This window comes from Eufriesea mexicana, unplaced genomic scaffold (genome assembly GCF_001483705.2).
Source record: "Eufriesea mexicana isolate 0111107269 unplaced genomic scaffold, ASM148370v2 scaffold1018, whole genome shotgun sequence".
NCBI classification, from domain to species: domain Eukaryota; kingdom Metazoa; phylum Arthropoda; class Insecta; order Hymenoptera; family Apidae; genus Eufriesea; species Eufriesea mexicana.
This window is the reverse complement of record NW_016909145.1, coordinates 290,036-317,203: the sequence shown is the minus strand read 5'-3', so window position 1 is coordinate 317,203 and position 27,168 is coordinate 290,036. Positions and strand designations below refer to the sequence as shown.

The following is a 27,168-nucleotide window of genomic DNA, read 5'->3' as shown; positions in this document are numbered from 1 at the left end:
CACTCTCCGCTCTTATCCATCGATTTTTCAAATCGTCACAGTTTTCCTCGCAGAACGTTTCCAAAGATAGCGACAATTTTACCTCGATCACCGTTTCCATCTACAAATATAAAGAAAAATTTGGTAACTCTTATAAATTCAATTAAATCGAGATATAAATTGAAAGCAAGATTCCAAGTAAATATAGCCTTCTCTGATCGACGTAAGGGGAACCAGTGTTTGTAAAGATTCCATTTAAGCTAGTCTTAGACGAGTTTTATCGTCGAATGGTATATTTTCTTAAAATAGAAACTCGTTTCGACCGCAACTACCCTCGTTCGCGCGTTTAGCGACAATTATCGGAGAAATCCCGCGAAAATGTTAAATATCTTCAATAACAGCTCGTCGAGTCTCGGATTGAAAAGAAGTCGATCCTCGAACGGCGCGTGATTCCATCGTTTTTTCCTCTTTTTTCCCTACTTCACGCTTTTCCACGACAGCCTCAAACGATTACCACGTACTGCGAATTTTCGCGCGAGAGACAGCCCCTTGAAAACAGTTTAGTTGACCTATTTCCTTCGTTCCAAATGACAGATTGGAATCAAACTTTTCTCGGGGAAATTCTCGCCAAAAATACTGCACGCTGACGTTACCATATGAAGATCGATGGTACGAGGCTATCCAAGATTTCTCAGACGGAACCGCGCTGTCTGCGACACTGATCGACTCTTGTCTGTTATTTAAAAATAAGGAAGACGAATGTGTTACCTCGAAGTTTCGCTGATTTCTCTTCGATGCCTTTGGAAATTCCGAGACACTTGGACGGAAGACGGGGACAGGACGACGTCTGTATTCTCGATATCGACGCCTTGACCCTGAAGAGGCACTGAACTTCATAACTTCCCAGCAACTTACCCAAAAGTTTTCGAGTAAGGATAAAAAGTGGCAGGAGCGTGCATAAACAGGATCAACTTGTGCTTTCAGCGTCGAAGACGTGTTCGTCGATTTTGTGTGGAGATCTGTTATTAAATGGACCAAATTGGAATAAGTTTCGTGTGATTTTAATTGGAGTTAATTTCGTCTCTTAGTATAACTGTTTCTAATTTCCACGTGGTCGCTATGACGCTATGTGTATTTCTTAAATCTCCTTTAAATCGTGTTTTCTCATCGCTAGTATTTTCATTAGCATACTGTTGTTCTGATAGATATAGCAAAATTATCGTTAGGCTTTAGAGGAAAATATAAAATGGTTCTCTCACGCGTCACATAATTGAAATTTTGATTATAGAGAACTGATTCGTACCAATCTGAAAATAATCCTAATTGGAAACATGGATGACAAAGTCACGAAGGAATGACCGACAATGAAAAGTCTAACACCTAACGTGGACAACAGAACCAGAGGAACTCGAGGAAGACACTTGAAGTACACGTGACAAACCTGAGCCAATGGCACGAGCATCGAGATGCTGTCAGAATGATGGAAATGCACGATTCAACTTTTACATCCAAGTGATCAAACACGCGAAGCAAGGAGCCAGCAATTAAACAGGGATACGATCCAAACGATAATTCACTGTTCCCAACCGGAACGTGGGTCTTCGCTCACTCGGCACTCGGCGAATCAATTTCGACGTGGTGATCAAGCAACCAGGAGCAGCATCAGGCCGAACGTTGGAGGATCGCCGAAATTCCCAGTCGAAATGCTCTCTAACGAGCCAGCCCGCACGCAGGCCCGGCCTCGAGGACACGTGGCGATTCTCCGCGTTCCACCAAGAATTCACCCTTCTTTCCCGAACATCCCCAACAATCCAGCGTTCACTCTCACGGCTACTCCGAGCAAAAACTCACCCAACGAACCCACCAGCGACAACCTCCACCTCTCGATCCCTTTCTCCGGATCTCAATACGTCCGATCGAACGCACGATGGTCGTAAACGTTATCACGAGTCATCCCCAAACGAACCGCTGAGCGAGGACGAAAGAAATGCTAGCGGGAATGCGAGCGGTAATAAAAAGGCGTGAAGCAAAAGATTCTCACCCCCCGCAGCAGCCAGGCCTCGCAGCTTCCGCTGGAGCTCCGACCGTAAACACACGTCGGTGGTTGATCGCGCACTGAAGTTTCCACCGCGGATCCGGCATCCGACTAGGATCCCACACCGGTGACGCCAGGTGCTAGGTTTTCCTAAGGGTTGGTCGTGGTCGGAGATCTCTCGGGTTCTTAGGAAATTTGGAAGACCCAGAGGAAGGAAGGGTGTCTAGGGTGCGATGACTGAGTTGCAGGTGCCGGTTCTATTCGTTGTTTGCGATGCTGTTTGGTTTGGGTTCCATGTTGCGTTGACAGTCTGTGCTTTGTGGATTTTATGGATTTTGCTTTGGTATCCCATAAGTGCGTTCCTGTAGCAATTGTTTGTGGTATTTTGTTAGATTCAAGAAATGAAATTGAGTTTTAGAATTTTTGAAAGTTTTTGGGAAATATGTGGATTTGGAAAATATAATATATAGAGTGTAAATGAATGTTAGAATGGAACAAATAGTGATAAAATTTTATGTGGTAAATATCTAAACGAATGATGAATGATTGAAGGATAATTTTTCAAAAAATTACTAGATAAAGTCATTGAGACAGCTTGCGAGAGGATAATCTCGTAACCCCAAAATATTCACAAAGATCATCTCCTACTGCAAACGAAACTTCTACATAAACTTTCTTGCTATTTCTCCAATATTGCATGTTTTTATTCGATCACGTTAAGCCTCCGCTTTTTCACAAACCCAATATGTAGATTTTTCGCTCGATCAACTCCCTTACACAATCCTGAACAACAATCCAACAAGATATACAGGGGATAAGCAAATAAAGCCTACGTAATCTACATCGTGATCTTCTATATATCCCTACAAATTATTGCATCTATTCAAACATGAAGACACCTTTGATATATCTTAAATGGATCCCAAAAAGGGAGCTATTTATTTTCAGGAAGACGAGATTCGCCCGCAATTCGATTACAATCCTACCAAGTTAGATATCTGTATAAAATATAAGATATCTCGTGAAGATCATACGTGAACATTTGACTCTGGTATTAAAAATTTTGCAAAAGCGAATTCGATGAAAATGAAATCAGATCGCTGAGGAAAAGTCGATGGTTTCCACCGGTTGCAGATTTGCCGGGGTTCTAGGTCGGTGAGAACTTTTTGCTCCAGCAAAGGCTTCTTGTTCCTGGGACTTGTTAAGAACTCGCCCTCTCGCTTTTCCGGCGGCACCCGGATAAAACGACCCGTTTACGTGAACCTTGCCCACTCAATGTATACACAATGACCCCTTTGAATAAATTTTCGATAATACTTCTGAAGAGAAATATCATACGTCGTGCCGTAATAAAAGTTTTCCTCCGTGTGCTTTGGAAAGGTGGTCGAAAAGGACAGTCGTAATGTGTGGAAAGAATTTCAAATTTATGTAACTGCTATTGGATTATGGTGCTTGGAAGAACTACGAGACCGGAACTTATAATCTTTTCCATCTGAAAAGGGTAAGTTAATAAACTTCCTCAAAGAAATTGAAATTATAATTGAAACAAAATTTGATATATCAGTTAATTTATAATTAAGTACAGGTAGTTGAGTTTTCAATGTCCAACGAGAAAACTAAAGTATTGTACATTGACTGCAATAAAATCTTGAAACTGAAAAATATTTGTTTCAATTCGTTGTTGTAAACATTTAACAATTATGCATGTTATATATGTTTAACAACAAAATACAACCAATAATAATTATGACGCAAACGTAATCAAATAGTTTTATTCTCATCGATTTCATCAAGCTCGATATTTATTAGTGGAAGTACAATTTAATGAGAGAAAATTGAAACAGATATTATTCAGTGTTTATTCTACTACTACGACAGGTTAGTAATGTAAGCAATCATGCTGTAGGCCATATGGCGCCAAAGCAACCATGCTATTTATAAGAGAAACAATACGAAGCAGTATTAATCAAGTGACTATCCTTGATAACTAAATACAATTTCGCTGCTATTTATTACTAGACATTTCATAAATTCTTTTCCACGGAAACAAATACTATTATTTCCGTGTATACATTTATCTACGGTGTTTTACCCAAACCAGTTTATACCACCTATGCTCCTCTCACGTATTTGTTTTCCTAGTCAATAAATTCTCTTAGAAAATCCATCTAATACCAAAAAATAATATTATTAAAAAAATGTTTATTCCGCATATTTTTAATATCTTATATTTTAAATAATTAAAAGACTAAAAATACCACATAATGCGATTAAAAGCCAAATCCAGTTATTAGAAATAGACATTCATATAGTGCAACTAATTACCTCGCATTCTGACGCCCCAGAGGATTTTAACACAACCGCCTAAGAGGCTGCTGCGCGGAGGAAGGTTAACCATCGTGGTTGGCCGCGAGATCACCACGAACCTCCTGGCTTCCGAAGCTCTCACCGCGGATTTAGCCGGCCGCCAGTACTTGCTGAATCTGGAGCGATTAATAGCCCGCCGTGTATGCAGAGACATGGACGAAACATAATCCCTGGTCGTGGGACATTCGAATAAATACGTGTGAATTACACTCGTAACCTGAAAACGAACAATTTAATTAAAATGGATCCTTTTCACCTAAATCGAAAGTAAACGGTATAATTCGCTGAAACTACGATTTTTCGTAGAAAATATCGTGCAACTCGGATATACAATTTATCACAGACTATATTATATTATATGTATAATTTAAGTATTTAATTGTACTAGTATGTGAAAGTGAAATAAAATGAGCCTGCAATCCTGCTCATATTAAAAAGATTTAGTCATTAAGTAGCTAGACGTAAGAAATGTATCGTGTATATATATAGGCAGTTATTAAGTATGGCTTATTTCACTACAAGCAAAGGTTAGTAAAATGTAGAAAGGTAATATAATTGACAAAAACCAAAGTTGAAAATCTAAGAAACCAAAATGGTATATGAATAAATTCTATTCGTAAAATTAAATTCAATTTTCCCTCGCCAAATTCAAGAACTTTAATTGATTGTAAAAACAATATGTCGTTGAAGTATATAGTTTCATATAAATGGACAATTTCACGTCGCATCACTACCGTCAAGGTATGAATCGGGAATAAATTAGATAAAGAACAATATTGCAACTATGCCGTTGCACGATGATTTTAATACTATCAAAAGTAAAATAAGAAACAAATAAAAGTACATACCTTAAATTACAGAGGTAAAATGAAGTGAATAGTTAACACAAAATAATCAGACGCTGTTCGAACGTTCGAACAATTTTACTCGCCATAGACTACGTACGTCAATGCACGGTTAGACCGGAAATGTATTTAAACTTAATGTTACATAGTTACAAATAAAAATTTAAACTTTTATTTCTAGCAAATTGTGTTTTATTTTGTGCATTATCGATCAAAAATATTAATACAAAATTATATGCGACATAGTGATATTAGAAAATTTGTAAATATAGTTTAAATCACAAAATTAGAAAACCTACCAAATACATAAAATTTTATACTCTCAATTAATTAGAATAGTACATTTAAAAAAAATTTAACCGTTAAATGAATATTCTTTTTCGTTTCATATTCAATATGGCCAAAGTATGACTATAATAAAAACTTGCAATTGTCATATTTCAATCAATTTTTTATTACGCATTACATCAATTTTTGAATAATTTAAAACCATTTATTTCATTTCTTAATCCCATTTAAAGAAAAGAAAATGGAATAAAATTGGATTAAAATAAAAATTCACGTTTTGTTTATTAATTTATATGTATATTTTATTAATAATATACTCATCTTTGTAGCAACATTTATAAAAATGTTAAACAGCATATAAATATGTTATCACTACATATTTACAGAGTATTCATTATAAATTATATCATATTTATAATTTTTTTCATTGTTTAATACCTCCATATGATAAGTAAAATATTACAATTTAGTCCTAGCTAAAAATTATAAGGACTCTAAATAAATAATCTCACATCATAAGAAGTAGTTCTTAAAATAATTCACTAAATATATGGACCCTCCATTTTAGAAATGCTTCTGGCAGTATGGCATTTCATTCGTGTCTACGTCGAATAAACTAGTACAAAAAGTCATATGACCTTATTATTTAGTTGTTCGATATAAAGTATTTTGTGTTGTTTTTCCTTGTTCAAATACTAGTGCTGATAAAGTTATTACACGATATCGTATAAAAAGTTTATTGTACCTCCGATATGAAATGTTCTCAGTTAGACTAGTTTTGTGCGATCAATAACATTACAAATTACAGCGCTCTCCTTCATATTTTACCCTATTTTAAAATATGACGGTAATTTGATTCCTGTACAATTCCTTTCATTTAAGTAATTTATATCTGATTTCCATTTCATACTTTTCCTAATTATTCAATAGAAACTGATATTCAATCAACGTTAACATATTGTCCAGTAACTGTGGCCGTTTGATGATATCTTCTTCTTCCAGCAAAGTCCTCATTTTCTTCATTTAATTGAGCTGAACAAGTTTCAACACCAGGATGTACAGGTGTAACAACAATTTGCTCATAGTCATACACCTTTTTTCTGCAATTTGTAAATTTTATATTTTAAAAAATAATTTTATCAAGAAGAATATTATAAAAGTATTGAAAATTACCCCATAATCCGTAATAACGATATTTTCAGCCATTTAAAAAATTTAAATTCGGATGAAACACCTGGCTTAACTGCAGGGTTAGCATGACCAATATAACTCCAAACGAGGAAAACGACAACAATATTGGCAATAGCATAACCCCAATGAACGAGAAACATAATAAGTAATTTTATAAGACACTAGAAAATAAATTCATATTATAATCAAGTTTAAATTATTTATATAATAATAGATCACAGCAAACTCACTCCCAATAGTGAAAACCATCTATTACACAGAGGACTATACCAATTTCCTAATTTGTTATGGATATGAACTTTTCGTTCTGAATTATCCGTGCCACTACCATTTTCATCAATACTTGGAGAAGAATCTATATAAACATTATTTTCGGAAAGGCTAGGATTTCTCTAAAAATTATAAATAAAATTTTTTTTTTTTCTTTGTCGCATAATTATTAATTACAAATTTACTAATACTTACAATGAGATTTTTATGCCTTATTCGCTCAGGGAATAAATTATCCAAGTCATTATCTGTATCTGTTATTGAATTGTTTCTACTTGCAGAGCCGTAATCGCGATCGAATGTTGGGGATTGTGTTCGAAATCTTTGTTCTCGAGACAATTGTATATCAAATGTTTGTGCGAGAGCAAAATACGCATAATCCAAACACGCATATGTTAAAAGAAAAGGCATTGTAACAATTGGTGCAAGGGTATTAATTTGACCAGTAATGATGAAAGTCAGTGTAACAACAGCAACAACTAACATTGCATATACAGGTACTTTGTTTGGTCCTTTCTAAAATTCATTAATTATTTTATCATTATTATAATACATAATAATAGAAATGCGTAAATATAAAATTATACCTACCCCTCGTTGTAAACAATTCATTCCAGGTATAACATTTTGACTAGCAATAGATTGAAGAACTCGTGGTGTACCATACATCGCACCCAAACAACTACTGAATGATGATACATAAAGACCTGCTAGCAACAGTACTGAAATCGCTGATACCGTTGATGCAATCATAAAATTTGTAAGCAATGCCTTTCGAGTACAAGTTGCCGCGAGGAACATTGAGAAACATAAATACAAAAATGTTCTGAAATTAAATTACTGAATTATGATCCACTTTTTAACAACACAAACAATATGAACACAATGAGCTATGATTTTTACCCAGTTCCTACAGCTGCCAATGTACCATTAGGAATATCAGTAGATGGATGTTTTAAGTCTCCACTCATATTAATTCCAGCTAAGACACCTGTTACAGTAGGAAAAAATACTCCAAAAACTGTAAACCAACTGTACCCATCTTGATAGTTGGTAAAAGTATTATTTTTCAAGTTTCCTGACAACCAACCTTCAAAACCAGCCTCTATAATGTATATAAAATTATTATTAGAAGAAATAATATATGTACCATAAATTAAGGACTATCTTATCTTACCAATATTCACATGAGTAAAACTTCCAACCATAAAGTCTACACCGGCAAGCAAAAGAATTAGTAAGAGAATAAATTGGAGTTTTATAACCCATTTGACACCAGCAATATTAATAACAGATAACAAGATAACAGCAGCACAAGCAAAACCACGTTCTGCCCATGCAGACTCTAAACCCACAAGACCAGCCATAGATTCTCCAAACCCTAGAACATTTAGAGCACAGCCCACCGCCTAAAGAGAGTTTTAAAGTAATATTCTAAGTATTATTGCTATACAAATTGTCCCACCTGACCAAAACAATATAGTAGTCCAATAGATCCACCAAATCTTGATCCTAATACATGTGACAACAAAAAGTAAACTCCACCACTCTCTACACGACATCTTTCACATATTCCCACAGCAGACAATACAGTTATTAGTGCAATACATACTGAAACAACAATGAAATCTTTAATTTCTTTAAATTGTTAAACTCAATCATCATTTGTTAACACAAATATAATTATTATTACCTGTACACAAAATGATTAATACAGCATTAAGAATACCAGCTTGGCCCACTATCCACCCTGCTCTCAAAAAAACAATAACTCCAAAGATATTAATTAAACAAGATGTAAATACTCCATCCCATGTTCCAAATAATATAGGCTGTGAAATGAAAAAATTTGATTTCCACCAAGGATCAGCACTCTGAAAAATAAAAATTTTGAAAACAAATAATAAATATTCTTACCTCAGTGACTTACATATTCTTGAGCAAATAACTCATTTGTTCCAGTTTGATACATTTCAGGCCCAAGTTCTGCATATTCTCTATTATTTCTTTGTGCTTCACTATTTCTTTGAGTTTCTGCATTATTATGTAATCCATATCTAGACCAATCGATATCCCTATTATTTGCAGCATCACCATTTGAGAACTGATTTCTGTCATTTGATTCCATGTCTTCTTTTACGTAAGTAAAGTATCTTATATAGTATTAATTATAATTAATTACTTGTTGTTAACAATTACATCAGTCTTCTTATTTTTTACCAATTCCAATTTCATAAAAATTTTAAACAATAAGCTGACAGGCATATACAAAATTCTTCTCTAAGGATCATTCTACATCATTTGAAAAAATACATATGTAATTAATATTTAAAAAAGAAATTACAGCAAACAATATATCATATGACATAAGCCTCGAATTATTTTACTGTCATAATAAAAATGTTTATTAACGACTTTTATTAAAATAGGTTAGAACACGATTCCAGTGTTTTAAATAAGACAACAATTATTATAGGCCTCCACAATAACATAGCAATTTGCTACATTCATCCTTTATCAATTTATCAACTTCTTATATCAACTTTATTGCTTCAAACATATCACCAAATGGTGACGTGAATTCCACAGTAGAACGACCATTTTTGATCTTTCTAACGGTACTTACTATAAGTAGTGTACGAGGTGATTAGTTCACCTCTAAACGCATATTGATGCTAATTGATGGAATATTTATATTTCAATAAATAAATCATTTCCTATAATAAAAAATCATTTATTTAATAATATAATTACAAAGCGTTTATTAAATAAATAATTTTACAGTATTAGAAAAAAGATGTATATGCATAGTAATTTTAAAACCATTGTATTTTATTAAAGGACTTAGTAATTTGGATATTTAAACATAACATGACTTTAAAATATACATTTATTCGTATTCATTACAGATTATAAACAAATCATACCCACGTAAATGTATTAATCTAGAAATACACTCACTCAAGACAGTCATTCACTTCATAAAGGTAGAAAATCCAAATTACTTCAGGATTTATTTGAGGTCATTGTTTGTTCATAACATAATGACTACGCGCAATCTACAAATACCGCTAAACACTCTTCATTCACGTACGCGACATTCTTACAACACAAAACATACATTTGCTCAGTTTCTTCAGAAACTGAGTTCAGCGTAATAATAACAATAATCGATAGTTTTATCTCACGAAATATTAAATTGCATATTTACAATAGCATTCATGCTCCCCTTCTCCATTTCTCGCCATTACTAAATTTAGTCATTTCTCGTCCGCTTACGCCACACGTACCAATTCCAACTCGACCATTCACATTTTCTGGCGTTGCAAATATACTCTTTTTAATTACACCTTTCTTTGAAGACTACATTAAAAAATATAGAATATTAGAAATTAAAAAACTCAATCAAAAACTTTAAAATAATTTATTAATAATACCTTGTTTGTAAATGCTAGCCATTTATTTTTTTCCATCTCACGTTCTTCTTCAAGTTCTTTAAATCGCTGAAGCTTCCTCTGTTTCTTTTTCTTTAAGTATTCTCTTTGCTTGTTAGGATCTGATCCTGCTACTGCAGCAGCTTGCATTTTTCTGTAAATTAATAAATCCATCATTCATGAAAGTAACCAGTAGGTAAAAATCTACCAACATATTTCCATATAAAATTTCTTGCTAAATATAAAAAATATTAATAATGCTGTAATAAATTCTATTAATAATAATTATTGTGAAATTAATTGTATGCAGAAACAGTGAGTACTTGCTACTATTTCATGAAATATAATGTTTAATGTTCCATATCTATAAGAGTAATTATAAAATAAAAATAATTTTATTTTACCTACAAATTTATTAAGATAAATTAATATAAATTAAATTAAAAATTTACTTATAATTATTAATTTTATAAATTATCTTCAACATTACTATCACAAAATTTTGTATTACTGTGTTATAAAAACATTATTATTGTATACAAGTGTAAATTTAAATCAACTACAACAGCATTTGAAGAGAATAAAAAAAATATTTCAACAAAAATCTGTTATTTCTTGTTACCTTTTCCTGGATTCCGGCGATGTACATGAACAGTGCGACATCAAGAGACAAATGAACAATAATGGAATTTCAGCATACCAAACAGTGGAGTGAATATCGTTGCCAATTGGGAATAAAGGAATAAGGAGAAAAATGAACAATTAGTAATCATTGTTTCTTATAAAACTTATCCCGCAATGCTCTTCAAAAAGCTGATATGTGCTTAAAATTGCAGGGAGGGTCATGTTAATAATGACTACCAATAAATGAAGATAATAAGTACTTGTCAACTCACTTTGACTTCTGATCTGCCCAATCTGATGCTGGCCTTTTGGCTACAGACTTTAGCTGACTAAGCATTGTGACATCTGTGTTTTTATATTCATTAAATGTTACATTAACAACACCATCTTCACTTATTGCATCTATGGTTGCCTCATAGTATCTAAAACAATTCAGTAACAATAATAATACATATGTTATTATCATAAGAACTTCATAATTGATATTAGAATGGAGTAAATATTAATTTATCATAATAATATATACAAGTTACAATTACTTACTTGCCATCTTCGCTCCAGGGTGCCATACACTGATCACCAATCTTCCATTTATTGGCCAGAACTGCAAGTAAAATAGGATCTTTAGCATCCATGCCATTGGCTTGCCTTTTTTCCTGCTGTTGTGATTTAATTAAATCATGTGTCAGCTCTATTACTTCCTCGAGATCAATTTTCAATTTCAATAGTTCTTCATTAGTAGGATCCGTGGTAAGCGCTGCTTCCACCTAAACCAATAAAATACAAAATTTATTTAACGGTGTAACGTCGTAAACAAAAAAGGAATCGCCAAAAATGGACTCGCCATTTTATCATTTATGTTAGGTTAAGCAAAAAACAAAAGCCTTACCTGTTGAAGCTGCAATTTATAATTCTGTAAATCGTCCATGGTGAAATAAAGATTAGCGGCCTATTAACAAAGATGAAAATAATGTCCAGAAATCGTTCTTTTCCTTCCTAATACTACTGTCAGAAAATCAAGCAAAAGCGAACACTGAAGAACACTCTACCCTCTATGTGTGTACACGATCGTATTAAATGCAAAACAATGCGTAAGATGGCACTGTCATTTTTAGCATGATAACTAAAAAGATATAGAAATTATCAACTTTTTTAATGGAAAAGAATTATAAATTATATTTCGTATTTTATAAAATATATGTAAACAGGTAGTATTTTTTACATAACTGAAACCTAATGAAATGTATTAAATTTTATTAATGGTTATGTATACATAATCACAACCGACTTTGTCGACTGTGGGCTAGTATTAGAATCAGCTGTGGGCTAATACTAAAGTCAACTGCGAGGCAATACTAGAGTCAATTGTGGGCTACTAATTGGAACCAATTGTGGGCTAATACTAGAATCAGCTTTGAAGTAATATAATAATTTGATTCGTAACATAATAGTATACGTATATCTTGTACTATACTAACTTGTATTATATAGTATAGAGCAATTAAATACAAATTGTTTTACTAATACTGCTTGACAACTGACGGCAAATGTCAGTCATGGCTTATCCGGTAATTATATTTCTGTTATTAAAATATTTTCTCTAAATGAATAAAATTATCTCTTATTTTTGTATGTATCTAAAATACTCTGTATGTTTATTGTGGTTGTTAAGTATTATAATATTTATTGAATTTTTATTTGTTCATAACTTATTTGCATTTTATTGTTTTAATATAAGTATTACAAATTTTTAGAACACAATGTATGGATCAACTAATTCTGAGGTACAAATAAATCCAGAAGTACAGCAATGGTTTATTGCTGTTGATAGAGATGGCAGTGGAAGAATTACAGCCACAGAACTACAATCTGCTTTAGCAAATGGGCAAGGGGGCACATTTTCAGATACTGCTTGTAAACTTATGATAGGTATATTATTAAAATTTAATATTTTTATTTATTAATTAATTTTTAGTGAAATAACTTAATAATCTCATAATTTTTAATATTTTATTCTCTTTCTATAGGAATGTTTGACAAGGAGAAAAATGGTACAATAGATTTATTTGAGTTTCAAGCTCTTTATAATTATATTAATGCATGGCTAAGTGTTTTTCGTAGTTTTGATCATGATAATTCTGGAAGCATACAAGAAACTGAATTAAATGCAGCATTGATACAAATGGGATATAGATTAAGTCCAGAATTTATTTCATTTCTTATAAAGAAATGTAACCCTATTGGTCTTTCTTGTACTGTTGATCAGTTTATTGTATTATGTGTCCAAATTCAGAGATTCACAGGTAAACAAGTATATAAAAATAAAAATATATTTCAGTAATTAAAAATGTTAAAAATATTAAAAATTACATTGTACATATGTGCATTATCTTTAATTGCTTTTTGCAGATGCTTTTAGAGTAAGAGATACTGACCAAACAGGGGTAATCAGTATTGGATTTGAAGACTTTCTAAATGTTGCACTTAATTGTAGTGTATAACACTTCATCCTTTTTACATTAAATTTAAATTAATTTATTCTGAAATACAAAACTTGTAACTTAATAGTAAAAATTATAATATGTTAGAATTAGTAGCACTTTTCTCTTATTAATCTTAATAATTAGAACACAGGTATATATATTTTTTAGTATATGATTACTTTACAATGATTACAATCAATTTAATTAAATATTATGCAATATTATATAATATTAAATAATATTAATTTAAAAGTTCTAATTATATGGTAAATTTTTGTTTTATTTAAATTTGATTCCATATATATATTTATAAGTAAATAAAGAACATTATCGATAAGTGGCGCTACTGTCATGTCAGTTTGTCAGTATAATGTGATATTAATTGTATGTGCGTTTTATTGATAAGGACGAGAACTTGTTAATATATGTATATTATATTTATATTTTGTGTTTCAAAAATAAGTTTGGTTTTAAAAAAATTATGCAATATTTTAGTTTAAGCCTTACGTTATTCCATTAATTGAGGCTATGTTAGTTAAAAATATATGTTTTATACATAAGTTTCTTATGAAAAATATTATTTATATATCAAAATATTCATTATTTAAAATATTAATTTCTCAAATAATTAATATAGATTATAAATAATGAATATTCTATTTTAAATTATCATTTTTTAAATTTATTCTTGAAAAATATATTCTAACCTAACATCAAAAAATTCAGTATATGTACTACGTATCTTTGCACGTTTTCTAAAATAAGTATTGATTTATTCCGTATATATAGATACATATTTTACAAAACGTTACAATAATTTAAATTACAAGCCGAAGAATAACAACTATATTATTAAAGTATAATAGTATACAATTAAAAACTACGTAATTAGGTAAAAGAACGACTTCAGAATTTATTAAGATATATTGGAACCTCAAATGACAGTAATATGAAACTATCAATAATACATTATTTCATATAAATAAGAAATAGTTTTGATAAATGTTCATCACATGACAATTATATAATCTTTATAATATAAAACAAAAATTTTATTTATGATATGTTATTGTTGACATTTAAAATAAATTTAAGATAACACTGCTTATAATTATATGTAACCTAGAATATAAATAATGATAATTATTTAATTTGATCAGATATTTCAATGAGATTTTAAATGATGAGACAAAATTCAAGAATTATGATATCTCAGTATCACATACTAAGCAGGCACATGAAAGAATACAGGAATTCAATAGATTAAAACGAGCAAGACAACTTCTCGATGCTATTTCCCTTACAAATGAATTACTTGCAGATGGCTCAGATGTAGAAATATTGAGCCTAGCTGGCACAATATTAAAAAGATTAAAAGTTTTAGGTGTATTTAATGTACCATTAGGTAAAGAAGTGGAAATTTGAGTATAAAGATGTACTAGTTACTATTATTCTTCTTTTTCATTAAAATATAATATTTACAGAGAATTCTAGTGAAGATACAAGGACATCAATATTCAAACCTTCTCATACTGGTATCTATCATTGTTGTACATTTTGTTCAAGTGGTGGGAAGAAAGAAGCCACTTGTGGATGTGGAGGAATTATACCTGGTATTGTATAAATTTTTTGAATAATTTTATTATATATTAATATTTCTTATAATATAAAACATTATATATTTAAAGGTGGATATAAAGGTTGTGGGCATGGGCATATTGGTCACCCTGGAGTACATCATTGGTCCTGTTGTGGATCAATCTTACGTTATGGACGTTGCCTAACTTGCCAAACATATATGCATCAATTGCTGTTTTAATGTTAATGGTTTGAAATAAATTTTATTTTTTCATTGATATGTTTTATTACTTTTATAAATGAGTATTTATTATACATAAATAATAATATAAAATTATATAATGAAATTGATATTTTTTACAGAAGTAATATGTGTTTCATAAATTATTTATATAGTAATGCTTATTTTTTATTACAATTTTTTACATCTTATAGGAATGTATAAGTTATGCCTCAAATGACAGTTTTAATATAATCTTAACTTAATTTTAGAATTTGTAACATATTCATCACATGACAATTCGTATATATAGTTTCTCTTTTTTAATAGTGTACTTTTTCTTTCAGAATATTTATAATTTTTTCATATATGTTTATATATTTTTTTTTATTAGAATATTATGTAACAAATGACGAGTAAAAAATTGCTATATTGACATACCTATAATCCATTGAAATGGGAATGTCTCCTATTTCCTCAAAGGTTCCATTTGAAAATGCATCTCTATCATATTGCGTTAAAAGCATGTTTAAAAGTACTTTTGCTCTTTGCAACATTTTTGTTAAATATGAAGTAACTCGTTTGGCTGCACCAGTAGCACTTTCAATTGCATGGCCTCTATGTTGACTACTCCACATACATTCTTTACAGGACACCTAACAAATACCTTACATACTTAAGAAATGCTATTCATTAAACATAAAATACTATGTAAATAAAGGAGCAGAGTATGAACCTGCTGGCAAGCAATGCAATAAAAACGCAAAGCATGTGTTGGATGTTGCTGACAAAGTGTAGTACGCCGTATTTTTGTAGCTTCCCATAATGGTCTTATTAAGTGTTTTGATGGCTTTAATTCCATTGTGATTTGTTGTTGATGTTCCATACCACAATCTAAGCAAAAATTACGGAGACATGTGGAGCACTGAACAACTGCCTATAAAAATATTAAAAACCATATGTTTTCCTAATATTTTTTAAAACAGTAATCTACTTTAAATTTATGTAATGCTTACAACAACTTCATCAGTACAAATGTCGCAAAGTATTTTATTTACAAATCTCGAACGAATAGCGCTCATTACTAGACGATGTTGTAAAGGATAATGTGGAGGTGGTATTGCTGAATTAATATTTGGTAATTGAAAATCACATAAGGGACAAATTTCATAATAATTATTTTTATCAATTTTTGATTGAGTATCTTGCATTCTAATTCCTTTTAATGAATTGTAGTATGCTATAAATATAAATAAAACGCATAATAACGTAATTTATGTTTTTGAGAAGGCAAAATAAATTTCTTATTCTAGATCACTTACATTTACTCATTAATTCTGAAACACACTGTGAACATATAGGATGCAAGCAAGGAAGTAATCTAGGTTCTTGCATCCTTTGACTACATCTAGGACATTGGAAATCTTTATCTTCTAACATATTAAGGGAGAAAAAAATTCCTTCCTGTGTATCTTCATAATTTACTTGACACTTCACATCATGAGGTAATTCAGAAGATTGATATAAAGAATTTACCTTGTTTGTACTCCATAATAAAGGTAACTTAGAACATTTCTTATAGCTAAGTAAAAAAAATTTAAATAGTATTTTTTCTTTTAATATAAATTAAAGAAAATGCTATAGATTGTTCCAAAATAGCATGTACATGAAATTTTTTATGATTTTTTATGATTTTAATTTATAAGGGATGAATTTGTACTTTATATTAATACACATGAAAATTAAAAATAGCGCTTACCGTTCGTTTTTCAGATTTAATGGCTCCACATTAACAATGGGTTGTGTATTTCCAATTTTATTTTTTCGTTCAAGAAATGTGCAATCTTTATTAGGAAGTTTATTGTTTTTATTTTCATCATTTATAGATGATTTTTCACCGCAGCAACTCTTTATAGATTGATACTTTATGAAATCCATAAATACCATTAAATTATGAAGCTAATGTATAAATTGATAAAATTGAAGTTGGATAAATTATTTCTAAGAAAATTAATGAAAACGAATTTACTAATTTATAAAAAAACGTTGTACATATGGAAATTCGTTGATAGATGATATGAATACTTTTTGCACTACTTCGTGTTTGTCGTAGCGTAATGAGTTAAAAATAACATTAAAGAGAGCGCATGCGAAGCGAAATCGTACCTGCATTTTATACCACATGCTTTATATTAAAATCGTTTCTCGCTGATTAATTTACAATTGTAATACAAAATATAAAACTAGGAAACAAATATAAAAAAGGTTTTAGGTGAAATTAATTACCAAATTAACTATATGAACAATAAATTTTATTATTTATCCATACGCAGTGTAAAAATAAGATTGATGATATACATATTAAAGAGCAAATATTACATTCAAGGGATATACATATGAATAAGGAATGAATATGTATGTGTATATATATATACTAATTCCAATACTTTCTAAGGCCGTAATCAAACCAAGTTTGATCATTGTGCTATTATACCGCTTGCGTGTATATAGCGGTGCGTCTACAATTATATAATAAAAATTTCAAATACGAGTACATAATACTAATTAATATGTGTATTATTTCGAATAAATCAAACAATGCAATGAAGTGAGTTTGTGTTTTTTGTTTTTCTAATTAGTACTTAGTTAAGTACATCTAGTTTCGTTATATTCTTTTTACATATGACAATTTCTTCTGTCCAAGAAATTATATTGTTCTTGTTAGGTATATGCTTAAAATTACAGCCCTGTAACTGACTAGTATTTTATGTTATTTTTCCTTTGACCAAACGTACAGAAATGTGCGTCGATTACCAAGATCTTACGTTCTATACATTCCTGAAACGTAGGATTAAATTATAACTTACTTAATGCACGATTCACTTAAATATTAACAAATGTACCTGTTACCTCATGTTTTCACTCTAGAACCCACTTTAATAAAACCATTTCGAGATTTACCGTTTCTTATTTGACTGCTATTTTTCACTTTACGGTGTTCAAACAGGACATCATCAGAATCCGTATCCGATTCAGATAGTACCATTTTGTGTGTCGAAACTATAAAAATAAGCACATACAGTTTCATTGTGCGATGTTATCTAGAAATTAAAATAAAAGTGTCATACACGTGCTACTATCGTCTTCCGGTTTCGATTGCAGAAGAGAATAACGAGGTGGTTTTTTCTTCGTGCGAAATGAACGACGTTTTCCTGTACATATTCTTTGACACAGGCAAACAAGACCCCAAATAAGACCAACCCAACATACGACTAGAGATAGTAATGCTATTATTACATAGAGAATGCTCCAATCTAAAAAGAAATATATAATTTCAAATTAATTCAATCTATTCTCATTTAAAAGTTGGTTTTGTAGATTCATTTTAACATACCACAATTAGAGTCACCATTGCCAAAATATTTCTGTATTAAATTTTGCATCCAAAATGCTTCACACATGCACAATCTTGTTTCTTGATCACATACACCATGACCTATTTAAGAATAAATTTTATACAATAAAGTCATTTATAGTGTATTGATATTTAATAAAAATATGCTTACCTGAACAATTATTTTGACACACAGCAGTATCAATATTCGCCACAGACAATTGCAGAAGGCCTGAATCTTGTCTTAATTTTTCTTTCAATCTTTTAACTACTTCTGGTCCATGCATAGTAACTTTTCCTCCTTTCTTTTCAACATAAAACACTAAAACAGCTCTACCAGTATGTGATTCCGCTCTTAAATTTCGGACAATAATTGATGCTTCATCTCGCAGTAACATTTGTAATTTTAATACTAATGAATTTTTTTGTGATACTGTTAACATATTTGCTCCGATGTTTAACGTCAATTCAACTAAATGCAACAATTGTGGATCTATAAAAATGTATATTAATTAAAATTGTATTACAGAATGTTTTCATCTTTTTTTTTCTCTTCTTTTTTAATTATTTACCAGATTTTACTATCACAGATACAGTGTCTTCACTACTAAGACCCTGATCATCTATTACTTTTAATCTAAAAACATATCTGCCTGGTACAATATCTGTCAACTAGAAATGAAATTACAAAATATTTTTTATTAACAATAAATTTCCCACCTATAACGTTAATAAATAATATTATTACCATTAGAACCGATGATTTGTCAGTATTCTGAATTATAGTACCTATAGCAAGACTAGATGGGTCTCTACTCCATATCCACTCATTAATTCTTAAATCATCAGTTGATTGAGATCCATTAATAATTAATGCACTGATAGGTGCTACAACTACTTGATCTCCACCAGCATTTGCTTTTGGAGGAGCATTTTTATCTGTGTAATAAAATTAATTAAACTAATCGAGTTAGTAATCAGATTAATAAATGTTAATTACAAAAATGTACAATAAAACTTTACCATACATACTTTGCGTAACTTTTACTTCAACTGTATCTGAATCTTTATTTCCATTATCATCAATTACAGTTAATTTAAATTTATAATCACCCTTTGTTAATTTTGTTATATTTGTAATTGATTCATTTACTGCTGAGAATTCAACATTGCTGGGCCCACTTAAAATGGTATTTAGTGATGTATTATGAGATATAATAAATTATATGTAATATATAAATTCTCCTTTACCTTATTTGCTCCCAATGGTAAGATACAATTTTAATATCGTCTTTACTTTTCCGACCATCAAGCACAGTTTTTGTTTCAGGTAATGCTATAGTTATATCTCCTCCAGCATCAGCTATTTAAAACCATATAAAATAAAATATTACTTTAATTTGTGTTACAAATACAGCGAATAAAATTTCGTAATTACCCTTTGGTGGTTTATTCGTTGGTGGTTTAACAAATACATGAACCTCAGCTGTAGAAGACTGTTCTGAATCATCTGTTACTTTTAGCACAAATGTGTACATTCCCTCCTCCAAATTAGACAGTTGTAAATATGGTGTTCTAGTATTTTGCATATCCACTGCTTTATTTTGATCTGAGGGACTCTTTGTCCATTCCCAACTTGCTATTCCATGATCATCTGTACTTAAGTTACCATTGAGTGTTAATGTATTTTGAGGTAAATATATAATAATATTTTGACCAGCATTTGCACTAGGAGGATAATCAGTTACTTTCACAACTGTTATATTAGCACTTGTAGAATTAGTGATATGATTAGAATCTTCAACTGTCAATCTAAAAAAAATAAAATATTCGAAATATCAAACAATTACCAAATTCTTTTCAAAAAATTATAGTCTCAAAACTAACTTAAAGGTATAGTTGCCAGGAATAAGATTATCTAATTGTAAAGTAGGTGTATCAACTAGATTAGGATGATATCCAATAGGACCTTGTTGTAATTCCCAATGATAGGAAATAACACGATCATCGTCTGTACTTGACGAGCCATCTAATACAGCTCCCGTATTTGGTAGTTTCACAATTTGTGATGCAGGTGAAATTATGGCAATTGGAGCCTGATTTATTCTTTTAGCTATAAATCACAATAATCATAAATAAAATTATTAAATCATAATAATCATAAATAGGAAGATATAACTATAGTAAAAAACTTACGTGGCAAAACACTAACATTTGCATATGCTTCACCATAAACATTTAAACCATTTACTGCTACTTTAAAAGCATATAAACCTTCAGATAAGTTACTTAATTTGACAGTCATACGGTTCTGATCTGTCATTATACCAGTATGACCATCTGGTTGACTTAAAAGACTCCAAGCATAATTGTAATGTTCATTTTCTTGTTCTGCTGGTACAGTATAGGCAGATAATGTTACTTCATTCTCTGGTAATCGTACTTCCTTTGAAACTGCAGAAACTAACAATCTTTTTATTGGTGGTTTCATAGATGTACTAGAGTCTTTTATATTTTGTGCTTTCACTTGCGGTGTTGCACCAAGTTCAATGTCTTCCATCAAAATACACATTCCTATCATAATTAATGTAAATTAAAATATTATTATTAAATTAAGAAACAATATTTTAATAGGAATTAAAAATATCTAATGATACAATTACCTGCTATATTACGTTTATATCCAGTAGAACATTGACAAATTCCAATATCAGACTTATCTGCTGTTTTAACACATACTTCATGCTCTAAGCAATTTGTTTGAGTGATACAACTTATTCCATTTGAGCCACCAAAAAGAATGTGATCTCCTTCTGTACCATCCATGAGAAACCCTCTAAAGAGTGGAAATTTAGAAGTATTAATGAAATAAAGTTATAGAAATGAATTCTATATGGAATTAAATTTTACCCTGTATCATCACTTGTTTGATCCAATAAATCACTCCACATTTCATCTTCTTCTACAGGTTTAACCAATACCATACTTGGTGGATTTTCATTTGCCAAATCTTTTCTATACAAAGGTATACATATTTTGGAACTTTCACATAGTACATGGTAACAAGTGCCATTATGCATAAGTGCCACATTACATGTGGGTTTAGTGCAACATGCAGCTACACAGTGTTTCATACTAGTTAAATGTGGCTGAGTAATATATATTCCACTAGAAAGATTCCCACGAGGTGTATAACTTGTAAAAGCTCTGGGATATAGACCAGGACATAACATTTGCCATTTTGTATCCCAATCTGGATAATCACCAATGCAATTTCCAAAAAACAATAAACATAATCCTAAGTAAAGGATTTTAAACATCTTAAACTGTAAAAAAAATTTCAGTATAAAATATTTTATATCTTATGTAAAATTATTAACTACAATTTTTAGTTAAAAAAAAATTCCTACCTTTTTATTTATACGCTTCAAAGTAAACAATAAAAATTGGAATGACCGAAATAATTTTTCAGGTTATTTTATAACACATCTGTCACCTTTTGGACTGCTTTGCTATCAAATACCGATCGCAAACTATCTAAAAATTGTTCCACTGGTATTAATTCCAACTGGAGTGCAGACATATACGACACGGGCTTATCATATATTAACAGCATGTTATTATCAACACAAGCAGCTAATCAACTGTAGGGGCAATTATCATATTTCCTGGTAGACCGGAATAAGGAAAGGCCAAGTAAAGAAAACCAATAGAATTTCGCGTGTTAAGAGCTTGTCACCGCAATAAAATATATATTGTCGTTAATTAATACCATGAAGTCATTAAATCCATTAAAATAAACCATCCACTGAAAATACTTGTCACGCTATCATCTTTTGACAATTCACATGCTGTATTCAAAGAAAATGCTTGCAGAGGTCGACACCGGTAAAAATAATTGACACAGATCAGTGTTGGACTTTATGATATTATGACACATGTATCAAGTTTTTATTCAATATCCTTTATAACATTTATTGAAGTAAGTATCTCCTTTTTATTTCATAGAAAAATGGCACTCTGTTACCTATATTGATTATGTAAATGAAACAGCTTGTACGTCTTACTGTCTGGCTTAATGAATAATAATCAGGTATCGAAATAAATTCAGATATCGAAATGCAAAAATTTTCTAAGGAGAAATATCGTTCCATGTTCCTAATTAAATCTAATATATAAATTTTAAAACATTTTTCTATTCGAAATTTAGAAAATTTCTATATCGTATTAATAGCAATTCCAAGTAAATAAAATTAAGTTACTACTAAAAGTCGACAAAATAATATATTCCATAATCTTGCATAATCCTAAGTGTTATTAAAATTTTATTTATCAAACGATTTGTTCGTAAAATCTCCCGCATTTAATGCGCAGATCGCACTACGCACTACCGATAGTTCTGCCACTGACGAGGTATTCGTAAAGCTCTTTACAACCAGCATTCAAACACCGGAAAGAGGTATGAGCAAGTTCATCGGGTTCGTCGTGGGTGGCCTGCACGCGAACGCAACGTGTGTGTGGTCCGAGTGTTCGTATGCTGGATGCGACTGTCGCGAGCGTAGAAGATGCAAGACGCTTTGTTCGAACGAAACGGAGAGCTTTCTCCGTGGCAGACTATAGTTGTTCAGGAAATAATTGGTGTGTAGTTTTAAACTATGCGTCCGAAGGTACTATTTTTATTTACAAAATACTTTTGTTGTTTATCTCGGTACAGTACACGTGACATTTTCTTTTTAATTGAATCGATAGCTTGCCGGGAAGTCGTGCATCAATTATAAAACTTCATAACAAATTATTGTTATATAGTAATATAATTTTCCTTTCTTTTTTAATGATATTAATGTTTTTCAGATGACGCTTTTATTGATTTATTATTTTCTACTTTTTCATCGAGCGTTGTCGGAGCTGACGCACGGATTTGCTATTAATTCAAACGGCGAAAACGAAACATGGAAACATAGTTTGGATCTTAGTCCCAGACACAGAATTAAGGACTCTAGTTACCTGCTGGACAGGTATCCAATAAGAGAATTACCACCTGATTCATTAAATTGTCGTAGATCAGCAAAATGTGTAGAGATGCAAAAGAGTACGTGTATGGGTACAAGATTGCCTTATACCACTACAACATTGGATTTTATACCTGAACATGTAACTCAGGATATTATAGAGGTATATTATTTTACATGTATGTTATAATATATAGATTTTAAAGATGCATATATTAAAGATATAATTCTTGATTATTAAATTCAAAGTGGTCAAGCAAAATCTTTGCTACTTTAAAGTCACTTTCACTTTCCCTTATTCTTTTGTTTTTATACCTGATTTCTCAGGTCAGAAAAACCCTATTCAAAATCACTTCAGATACTTCCTGTCTTGACTATATCAATGGGTAATTCACTACTATGTCTTTACCTTTATTTTCATCTTTATTGTCACCTTATTATTTTTATATTATTTATAATTATCTTTTTCTTTAGACATTTTTATTTTTATTATTGATTTTCCATGTTTATTATCTGTTTAATATTATGTTTTTACATTATAGGAAAAATTACATGTGTTACAAGCATTAAGACATATGCCAAAGTGTTGGGCAGTTGTACAACCCCTCTTGTGCTCAATATTTATGCCAAAATGTATTAATGATACAGTGGATTTACCATCACAAGAAATGTGTAAAATGGTTTCAGGGCCCTGTAGAATTGTATTTAATCACACAATATGGCCAAGTTTTGTTAAATGTGAAAATACAGATTTATTTCCCAAACTATGTAAGAATGATATCAGAGAATTAAAATTTAATATCTCTGGTAAATGTTTGAAACCATTAGTCCCTACTGATAATGCACTTGCAATCTTTGAAGGAGTTGAAGGTTGTGGAACACAGTGCAATGACCCACTTTTTACAGCAGATGAGCATAAGCAAATTCATTCTTTTATTGCCTGGGCTGCAGGGATTTGTGGATCATTCAATTTATTCACAGTTGTAAGTAATACTCAGATAAATAAGGCAATATAGAATGGATAACATTTTGTTTCATTTATATATTATTTCAGATAACGTTTTTAATTGATTGGAGGAGTGCAAATAAATATCCAGCTTTAGTTATATTTTACATAAACTGTTGTTTTATGGTATCTTGTATTGGATGGCTTGCTCAATTTACACCTGGAAGCAGAGAAATAATTGTGTGCAGGAAAGATGGAACTTTAAGAATGAGTGAGCCAAGGTAGCTTATGATTGTTTAATATATAAATTGTTACATAATTACATAAGTTCTATTTTTTCAAGATCATTATATCATTAAATCAGATATAAACAAACTTTGTGTACTAATATATTTTCAGTGGAGAAAATTTATCATGTGTCGTAGTGTTTGTTCTTGTGTATTACTCTCTTATGGCAGCTATGGTATGGTTTGTGATTCTTACATATGCTTGGCATATGAGTTTTCAAGCATTAGGCAAAATCCAAGACAGAATAGACAAAAAAGGTGCATACTTCCATTTAATTGCTTGGTGTTTACCACTTGTCCTCACTGTCACAATCATGGCATTGGGGGAAATTGATGGAAATAGTGTTACTGGTATATGTTTTGTGGGTTACACTAATCATGCAGTCAGAGCTTGGTTTTTGCTTGGCCCTGTGTTGATTGTTTTACTGGTTGGAGGTTATTTCTTATCTAGAGGTATGTTTTAAATTCATATTTGTGTATTTAAACTTTCTATTGTATACAATTTATATAATAAGATGTATTTCTTTGTATGCTTTCCTAAAGATCATAGTCTGTAAGTATTTCTTAATGAAGGTAAATATTAAGACATTACATTTTAACTCCAAGTTAACTAATATTACTGTCAACGTTTTCAGGATTAATTACTCTGATTCGCTTGAAAATAAGTAGTCAAGAAATTATATCTGAAAGGGCCAGTTCTAAAATACGAGAAACTATCGTGCGTATGGGACTGTTTTCGATTTTCACTTTCACTGCAGTTGTAGTGACTTTTTATTGCCATATTTATGAATTTCAACATTCTTGGGAGTGGCGTCAGAGTTTTAGAAATTATATGATGTAAGGTTATCCATTAGTAGAAAATTAAAATATGTAATCATACATTACGTTTAACAATATTTTGTATTTCATCTATAGATGTGCGATAACTACGAAGTATTTAGATATTTCGGAATGTAAAATGGAAATTCGACCGAGTGCAGCTAAAATGCAATTACACTTGCTTTCACCATTTTTTGCTGGTATTCTTATGTCTTCATGGGTGTGGACTGGTTCAACAGTAGATACATGGACTAGATTCCTCAGACGGTAAAATTTTAAACATTATTTATATTGTCTTTTAATTAATATTTAACGAACATGAAATATATTCAAATTTTTATATTTTAGAACTTTTAATTGTGAAACCGAAGAGCCTATTAGACTGAAAAAACACAAAGTGATTGCTCAAGCGTTTGCAAAACGGAAAACATTCAATAACGCTGGTCGATTATCCATTAGTTTTCATAACACCCATGAAGATCCAGTCGGTTTAAACTTTGATCTCAATTCCGTAGCTTCTCAAGATTTTAGTTCTACATGGGCAGCAGCTTTGCCAAAGCTAGTTACTCGTAGGGGTGCACTCGTTGGTGGTACAACGGGTTCTGTATCCAGCAACAGGAGAAATTCTGTAGATTCTGAAATCAGCTTCAGTGTACGTCGAGTGTCTGTGGAATCTAGAAGAAATTCTTTAGATTCTCAGATATCCGTTCAAATAGCTGAATTAAAGACAACACGAAAAGTCGCTAGTAGCTCACGAGGTCGACGTGGGAAACGGCGACGAGACTTCGGAAAATCGAGATCTGGTAAAGTAGGGCCATTGTTTAGGAGAGGCAGTACAACATCGCAAGAAAGTCAACTTGGTGCACAAATATTATCAGCATTAACTATAGGCGGCAATTCAAGAGTACCACCCATCCAAGTGCCTAATATGAAGAGACGATCAGCTAGTGCCGGTTTGGATGAACGTATTTTAAATCCTAAACTGTTCGATGGAAAAAATGCGGGAATGCTGCTTCCTTTCTTGTTTCCCGGACAAAGTGGTAGCGATGAGAATTTAAGCAGTGAGGAGAAGCGGCATCAAGGAATATCAGGAAAAGATGTAGATATCGAAGCTGGAAATATGGAAAAGGATGATCAAGACAGTGATAGTGATGATAGTCAACCGGAAGAAGAAGCAAAAATGTTAGATCCTGAAGAACCACATGAACGTAGTAAAAGTAAAACTAGTAACAAAAGCTCAAAAAGTTATAGTCACGAAAGTGATCGGAGAAGCAGAGAAGGACGTAGAAGTAAATATCTGCTTCAAGATGAAACCATTTTAAAGCATTTGTTTCAAGAGTCTAGTGATATTAAATTGAAAAGCGACGCAGAAATAAAAGAGGTGTACAGAAAAGCAGGA

General features: G+C 31.1%; 7 protein-coding genes across 11 annotated transcripts in view; 3 read left to right on the top strand and 4 right to left on the bottom strand.

The window, feature by feature from the left end:
• Positions 1–6,072: 6,072 nt before the first annotated feature.
• On the bottom strand, positions 6,073–9,178 carry LOC108547427 (solute carrier family 12 member 8). Its single transcript, XM_017899949.1, has 10 exons — positions 8,906–9,178; positions 8,669–8,849; positions 8,441–8,586; positions 8,153–8,384; positions 7,879–8,080; positions 7,567–7,801; positions 7,171–7,491; positions 6,936–7,097; positions 6,688–6,866; positions 6,073–6,614 (listed from the first exon to the last, which is right to left on the bottom strand). Exons 1-10 carry the CDS (start codon positions 9,101–9,103, stop codon positions 6,455–6,457), a joined length of 2,016 nt encoding a protein of 671 aa, XP_017755438.1. The 5' UTR covers positions 9,104–9,178; the 3' UTR covers positions 6,073–6,454.
• Positions 9,179–10,000: 822 nt separating this feature from the next.
• Spf30 (Splicing factor 30) lies at positions 10,001–12,277 on the bottom strand. 2 transcript variants are annotated; one of them, XM_017899943.1, is made up of 7 exons: positions 12,261–12,277; positions 11,923–12,156; positions 11,577–11,800; positions 11,306–11,455; positions 11,032–11,037; positions 10,413–10,563; positions 10,001–10,338 (listed from the first exon to the last, which is right to left on the bottom strand). In XM_017899943.1, the coding sequence occupies exons 2-7, from the start codon at positions 11,959–11,961 to the stop codon at positions 10,195–10,197; spliced, it is 714 nt and encodes a 237-aa protein (XP_017755432.1). In that variant the 5' UTR covers positions 11,962–12,156; positions 12,261–12,277; the 3' UTR covers positions 10,001–10,194. The 2 variants fall into 2 exon arrangements, with proteins under 2 accessions (XP_017755432.1, XP_017755433.1); XM_017899944.1 differs by lacking the exons at positions 11,032–11,037; positions 12,261–12,277 and having other exon boundaries at positions 11,923–12,179.
• An 88-nt stretch (positions 12,278–12,365) lies between these two features.
• On the top strand, positions 12,366–13,541 carry Pef (penta-EF-hand domain containing protein peflin). Of its 2 annotated transcripts, none has more exons than XM_017899946.1 (4): positions 12,366–12,452; positions 12,788–12,962; positions 13,061–13,336; positions 13,443–13,541. In XM_017899946.1, exons 2-4 carry the CDS (start codon positions 12,794–12,796, stop codon positions 13,532–13,534), a joined length of 537 nt encoding a protein of 178 aa, XP_017755435.1. In that variant the 5' UTR covers positions 12,366–12,452; positions 12,788–12,793; the 3' UTR covers positions 13,535–13,541. The 2 variants fall into 2 exon arrangements, with proteins under 2 accessions (XP_017755435.1, XP_017755434.1); XM_017899945.1 differs by having other exon boundaries at positions 12,366–12,601.
• Positions 13,542–14,659: 1,118 nt separating this feature from the next.
• LOC108547426 (uncharacterized) lies at positions 14,660–15,335 on the top strand (the record flags this gene model as incomplete). The annotated part of the gene is made up of 3 exons (XM_017899947.1): positions 14,660–14,921; positions 15,001–15,129; positions 15,205–15,335. Coding segments are annotated over 3 exons (522 nt in total), but the record flags the coding sequence as incomplete, so codon positions are not given.
• Positions 15,336–15,712: 377 nt separating this feature from the next.
• On the bottom strand, positions 15,713–17,261 carry LOC108547368 (tripartite motif-containing protein 45). Its single transcript, XM_017899863.1, has 5 exons — positions 17,075–17,261; positions 16,637–16,813; positions 16,331–16,554; positions 16,051–16,251; positions 15,713–15,970 (listed from the first exon to the last, which is right to left on the bottom strand). Exons 1-5 carry the CDS (start codon positions 17,259–17,261, stop codon positions 15,713–15,715), a joined length of 1,047 nt encoding a protein of 348 aa, XP_017755352.1.
• Positions 17,262–17,636: 375 nt separating this feature from the next.
• LOC108547378 (dyslexia-associated protein KIAA0319) lies at positions 17,637–22,638 on the bottom strand. Of its 3 annotated transcripts, none has more exons than XM_017899879.1 (15): positions 22,119–22,638; positions 21,619–22,034; positions 21,372–21,544; positions 20,905–21,282; positions 20,596–20,821; positions 20,147–20,520; positions 19,960–20,071; positions 19,741–19,889; positions 19,457–19,647; positions 19,281–19,380; positions 18,881–19,201; positions 18,709–18,810; positions 18,443–18,628; positions 18,218–18,374; positions 17,637–18,152 (listed from the first exon to the last, which is right to left on the bottom strand). In XM_017899879.1, exons 2-14 carry the CDS (start codon positions 22,026–22,028, stop codon positions 18,226–18,228), a joined length of 2,871 nt encoding a protein of 956 aa, XP_017755368.1. In that variant the 5' UTR covers positions 22,029–22,034; positions 22,119–22,638; the 3' UTR covers positions 17,637–18,152; positions 18,218–18,225. The 3 variants fall into 3 exon arrangements, with proteins under 3 accessions (XP_017755368.1, XP_017755367.1, XP_017755369.1); XM_017899878.1 differs by having other exon boundaries at positions 18,225–18,374; XM_017899880.1 differs by having other exon boundaries at positions 18,276–18,374.
• Positions 22,639–23,243: 605 nt separating this feature from the next.
• Positions 23,244–27,168, top strand: part of smo (smoothened, frizzled class receptor) — a 4,573-nt gene continuing 648 nt past the window's right edge. Inside the window, exons 1-8 of the mRNA XM_017899883.1 lie at positions 23,244–23,375; positions 23,560–23,880; positions 24,260–24,700; positions 24,772–24,944; positions 25,063–25,403; positions 25,586–25,787; positions 25,866–26,036; positions 26,118–27,166. Of these exons, the coding sequence (XP_017755372.1) occupies positions 23,364–23,375; positions 23,560–23,880; positions 24,260–24,700; positions 24,772–24,944; positions 25,063–25,403; positions 25,586–25,787; positions 25,866–26,036; positions 26,118–27,166 (2,710 nt within the window). The 5' untranslated portion in view covers positions 23,244–23,363. The remainder of the gene's footprint in view (positions 23,376–23,559; positions 23,881–24,259; positions 24,701–24,771; positions 24,945–25,062; positions 25,404–25,585; positions 25,788–25,865; positions 26,037–26,117; positions 27,167–27,168) is intronic.